This window comes from Chenopodium album, chromosome 21, assembly GCF_948465745.1.
Source record: "Chenopodium album chromosome 21, dcCheAlbu1.1, whole genome shotgun sequence".
Lineage (NCBI taxonomy): Eukaryota > Viridiplantae > Streptophyta > Magnoliopsida > Caryophyllales > Amaranthaceae > Chenopodium > Chenopodium album.
The window spans coordinates 2194809-2200808 of record NC_137854.1 but is presented as its reverse complement, the minus strand read 5'-3'; the positions used below and the strand labels follow the sequence as shown (position 1 = coordinate 2200808).

General features: G+C 34.8%; 1 protein-coding gene across 1 annotated transcript in view; it reads left to right on the top strand.

The window, feature by feature from the left end:
* Positions 1-320: 320 nt before the first annotated feature.
* LOC145601704 (uncharacterized) overlaps positions 321-6000 on the top strand; it is a 49568-nt gene continuing 43888 nt past the window's right edge. Inside the window, exons 1-5 of the mRNA XM_081657766.1 lie at positions 321-633; positions 1711-1792; positions 3009-3112; positions 5560-5655; positions 5798-5845. Of these exons, the coding sequence (XP_081513892.1) occupies positions 619-633; positions 1711-1792; positions 3009-3112; positions 5560-5655; positions 5798-5845 (345 nt within the window). The 5' untranslated portion in view covers positions 321-618. The remainder of the gene's footprint in view (positions 634-1710; positions 1793-3008; positions 3113-5559; positions 5656-5797; positions 5846-6000) is intronic.

Genomic DNA, 6000 nt, shown 5'->3' with positions numbered 1-6000 from the left:
ATCTAAAGAATGCAAAAACATGGACTTCTTATTAAAAATCATTCGAATCACACACTAGTTTTAGATTAATTATAAGTGATGCAATTGAAATCAGATGAATAAAACGCATTACTTTTAAATCATGGGAATACTTTAGGGAGATTGGAGTACCCCACAAAGCCACACGGCGACACACCTGATATTGACACCAGCTGTTAGAACCTAGGAAGTTGGAGTGAGCTCCAATACCGATTCACCGCAGCTGTAGGAAGAGAGAGAAAGTGAAATTGAGATCGAAGGAGCGCACGATACCAATTTACCAGAAATATAAGCAACAAGAGAACAAAAAGCAAAAAATTGCAAAAAATAGAAATATCACCAAAACAAAATTAAGACGGTTTCTTATTCTGTCTACATTTCTCTTTTCCCTCTCTTCATTTCTCACTAACCTATGCTATTTTTATTCCTCTGCTAATGCAATTTCTTAGGGTTTTCATGTTAATTCTTCTCTTTTCTTTGTAGAAATTTCAATCCAGAACATTCAATTTCGCCGCTGAAATTTTATCAGATTATGAACTTGTTTATCGTTGTTCGTTGATTGCACCATCCAAGGATTTGAGCGATTAATCAGGAGTCACCATGTTTGAAGCGCATGTAAGTAATTTATGCTTTATTTTGCGTTTTTGTTTCATGATTTGATATAATTTGATCCTCGAATACCGATCATTTGCTGCGAGTAAGTTAATTTCAATTGTGTTTAGTTGCTAATTTTAGGCGAAATTAGATTGTGGATTATTTGGATTAATTATAAGATTAATGAGGCATGTTTGAGTTTTTGCATGATTACAGTAGTTTGCCTCATTAATTGGTCGAAGAAATGTGTTCATTTTAGCATCATTTTTGTGTTTTTCGTACATTGCTATTGGATTCGTTTTGTTTTCAAGCTCCGATCATATGATGTAACTGAGGAAATTGAATGTGTTTAGGCTGATTAGGCGAATGCGGCTTGTAGATGCTTTAGAAGAAGAATGAGATGCATGAGATTGTTTGAATGTTGCCTGATGACAGAGTTTGTTTAAAGGCGTGTTCAAATATTATTTTTATCATAAGTAATGTGCCAAAGTAAGAGTGAATTGTTTTTTTTATTGGAGTGCAAAAGTTAACTTACTGCCAAGCAAAGTGTAGGAGTGTCTGTGTAAGAAAGTAGGGAGCATAATAGGACTTTGATTAGAGAATCTCTTTGTTAGTGATTCCAAGTGTTTCGTCACTTTATCTCGAGTTCTCAAATCGTGACACTAGGTTTAGCATTGTCTGGGATTTGTAAGGTTCAATACTCCAATCAATGTGAAAAATGTGTTGGTAGCTAGTAGCTTTCAAATGAGTGCAATAGATAAATGGTCTGTTTGAGATGGAAAGATGCTCCCTTTAATGATTTTTTGGTGCTCAAAGAGACTATGGATGGCCCAAGGATATGCCGGTGTCTTAGTGTTATAAGCTTTGTTGGGACTGAGTGGTTCTTTTTGACAGCATTTTGATTTCTTGCATCAGGAGCTATACAGGGTCTTTCATCAGTCATGCTGTATTATGGATTTGCATTTTGTGGTTTCTTTTACAGAACTCTTTGCCCTCTTCTGTGCCTTCACCTTCGTTATTAGATCTCTGGTTTTAATTACGTATTTTTAATTACGTATATATACACTGAGTGACATGATTGGCATATTTTACTTGCAGGTCCTGCAGTTGCTTAAAAGATATTTAGGTGAATATGTTCATGGACTTTCCTTGGAGGCTTTAAGAGTTAGCGTATGGAAAGGTTTGTAACTTATTAGTATTACTTTTTTGTTTATTCATCTTTTCCTTTTACTCATCATGATTGCAAGATGGGTAAGTTAGGTTGACAATTATAAAGAGGTTTGATAGAGTAAAAACATATTCTTGGCCTCAACCATCAGCCTAAGCTTTTGGTTGAGTTGGTCCTCTAACATGGTATCAGAGCCAGGCCCACGATCTCACGATTGAGCCTTAAATGGCTAAGGTATACTGGCCAAACACTATACACAGCTCACATGTGAGAGGGAGTGTTTAGCCCATGAACAACCCACATGTGAGCATTCTTCTTGTCCCACACTAAACCCTAAAAGGGGGAGTGTAGTGGTAATGAAATCCCACATTGAAAGAATTCAAGAGTTACCACCACAATATAAGGCTAAGGGGCTACTCCCCTCATTGCCATATGGTTTTGAGGTGGAACCTCCTTGGTCTTGTAAAGTGGTGGACTTGCACCCAAACCCGTATTTAACATGGTATTAGAGCTAGCGTGACACAAAGGTCACGGGTTAGAATCTCATCCACCCCTCCTTTAAAGTGGAATTAATTCGCACCAGAATGGGTGGGCCTGTGTTGCATCCACATTTCAAGCCCAAACGGCCTTTCATGTGAGGGGGAGTGATAGAGTATAAAACATGTTCCTGGGCTCAACCATCAGCTTAAGCTTTTGGTTGAGTTGGTCCTCTAACAAGGTTTTATTGTTCAATTGTAATTTGTTCTTCTTGTTGTTTGTGTGTTGTAGGTTTCATATGATAGTTTATCTATTTGCTCCCTGATTTCTGCAGCAAAGTTTCTTATAGATTTCTCATGCAATACAAGATCCTTTTTTTTTTTAAAATTTTTTTTTTAAATTTTTTTTTTATTTTTATTTTTTATCATGCCAATTATATATCCTCTGTAAAAGGGTATCTCAATCTTTTGCGGTTTCACTTAACTAGAGGGACATTTTGCACTTGTTCGATAGTTATTTCTTTTAATTTTTTATGTTCATGTACTCAATTCAGATTTAATTTGGTAGCTCGATTGGTAGAAATTCTTACTTTAAGTAGCATTTCTTATGCAAGATTTGCTTGGTGTAGAGTTAGTCAATTGTTTGACAAATATGGTCAACAGTTTTTGAGTTATCCTATATTCACATCTAATCTGTTGTGCTCGATATAAAAATTGATTTGTACAGCAAAAATAATTCTATGTTATTTCAGGTGATGTTGTTCTTAAAGATTTAAAGTTAAAGGCAGAAGCATTGAACTCGCTTAAGCTTCCTGTTACAGTGAAAGCTGGTTTTATCGGCACTATAACACTAAAGGTACCAAATCAAATCCTCTGGGATCAGTTATTACTATGTTTTTCATTTTGTATTCTTATTTCTTTCAACCTTTACTATATGATGGCACTTGATATTGGTACCTTATTTTATTTATTTATTTATTTATTTATTTATTTTATTAGAATTATTAGTTATCTTTTGCATAGACTTCTAGAATTATTTGTTTATCTTTTGTAATGCTTATATAATTACTGATTTTCTTTTTATTGTAAAAAAAAAAAAAAAAAGAAAGTATAGTTAGTAGGGTCATAAGATTGGTAGTCTATAATGTTCATGGTATGGTTTCTGTTGTTTAGATGGGTAAAAAGATGGAAGTAATGTTATCTTGTTGGAAATTAAATTGGAAGACAGTGAGGGTCTCCTTTCCATGTTTTAGACGTTTCCTAAATTAATTAGTATTTAGATTCTATTATTATGTTTTTGTCACTTCAGTGGTTACTGCAGAAGCATTGTAAACCCAAACAAAAGTTTTGAGGGAGCAAGTGATTGATGAAAAATTAAAAGCTTCCTACCAAGTGTTGCTTAATGCTTGTGTATTACTCCGTATGCTTTTATAGGTATTGTGTCGTCACATGCATTTTAGCACCCCAAAGTCTTTAATGCTATAAGAAACTTTGTCTTTCACTTACAAAGCTCATAGATAATTTCGTCTCTTTCATTAAAAAAGTCTTCCACCACCACCACCACCACCATCTTCCATTACCGCCGCTATTAGAGAGAAATTCAAAGGATTTAAAGAAGAGAGTTTTCCCAAGGATAATCAGAAGAACAACCTTATGGTATTTGGAGTCGTGAAAAATTTGAAGATGGAGGAGTCAATGGAAGTGGGGGTGTTGGTTGCCATGGTTGATGGTATTGCCAAAGAAAGAAGAGTGGAGGTTAACTGGCACTACCAAGCCAAAGAAGGGGTATTGCCAAAATGGATGGGTGGGTTAGTAGGTAGGGGCATTTATATCTTTTGTCATTCTTTTTTGCCTGTCCTTAATCCGTGTGCCAAAATCAAGTTTGTCATCTAAAAAGAAACGGAGGAAGTAGGAATATGAAGTCTAACTTGTCTCCAAGCAACTTGATTTAAAATTCTATTGATTATTTAATGAACCAAGATAGCCCACTGTTTAACAAAATCAACCTGGGAAGCCCAAGGAATCATAATTATGGTAAATAAGTATATTTATATTCGATTAAGTAAATAATCAATTTTGGACCACATACTTTGCTTTCATATTACACAAATCCAGCCAACATAAGTTTCATTGGTCATTCTCTTTATCCACCAAAATGCTGTGCATATTTGTTATACCAACGTGGAAAACCTCGTCAGGGTAAGTAATACCTTATTGGGTTGTGGCTCTAAGCCTAAAAAAGGAACTTAAAATTGATGAGAATCTGTAGGAATTCTTCTTTTGCAAGTGCACCACCAAATTGGAAACAGGAGTATGGGACCATCTTTCCCAATTCAGTAGGTCAACCTTTCCTCATCTTTCTTTTTCTAGCTGCAAGAGAATTTTTGGCAGAACAAAGCTGAACCTCATCCCAAACAATTCTAATGGTTATCGCCGAAGGGACTGAACCTATGTACAAGATAATTAACAAGCTCTTCCTCCTTGAGTCAAACTACACTGGCATGTATAGTTTCTTCTTTTGAAAACATCCTCATTTCAATTGGGATCTTCTCTTTGGCTGCCGTCCAAGAAAAGAAGCAAGCTATAGAATATGCCTCATATTTTATTTCAAAATCAAGTAAAGCTTAATACAACTCTTGTATTGTCAAGTTATCTGGTTTTCAAAGACTATAAATTAACTTACTGATTGTAAATGTTATATGTCCTTTTCTTCATTACAGTATACTAAAGTGTCTTTCTTTGAAGGTTTGGTTAGTTAACCTTAGAAAAGTAACGTTTTTTCTTGCACAACCCCTTATCTAGGAAAAGAAATTTACAATAATTGGTGGTAGGAGCTGTGAATGCTATTCATTTCGTTGCAAATTTGAAGGTTTGGTTAGTTAACCTTAGAAAAGTAACGTTTTTTCTTGCACAACCCTTTATCTAGGAAAAGAACTTTACAACAATTGGTGGAAGGAGTTGTGAATGCTATTCATTTTGTTGCAACCTAATAATTTATAACTCTCTCTGTCACACATTGTTTACACCATTTATTTTTTCATGGTCTTCAAATAACATGTTTGATTATTAATATCTTTACCTGTGTATTGGTAGAAACTCTATAAAGTTGATATTTCGAAGTTATATGCTCTAACGAATCTAACAAGATCCCACATTACTATGTTTTTTCTAATATATCAATGGAACTTCCTTAAGAAGGCTGGATTGCTTCTTCATGTTCTGGCATGTTCTGATTGATTGGCATTTAAAGTACCTATAGGCTTGTTCTTTGGAAACTTGCTAACTTATGTATGAACCTTATAGGTACCTTGGAAAAGTCTTGGCAAAGAACCTGTGATCGTTCTCATAGATCGTGTTTTTGTTCTTGCTGATCCTGCACCTGATGGAAGAACACTCAAGGTAGGATTATTTCCTATTTAAATAGAAGGGCTGCTCTCTGCGTGTAATTGACTTACATGGGGAGTCCCATTCTTAGTTTTAGTATTTTTTGCTCCTTTTTTTTCAGTAATTGTGAATTTACTTTGAATGTTTTTACATTCAGGAAGAGGATAGAGAGAGACTCTTTCAAGATAAACTTCATCAGATTGAGGTGTGTATCCATGGGCTCATTATCATTAGGTGACATTGTTTATTTGATATGAAATCTAGTCTTCCAAAAATGTTATATTTTTTATTTTTTACTTTGTGATTGCATTGACCCTCTTTGTAGGGTAACATATATTTCTTCTGTGTGCTGTAGTCGTG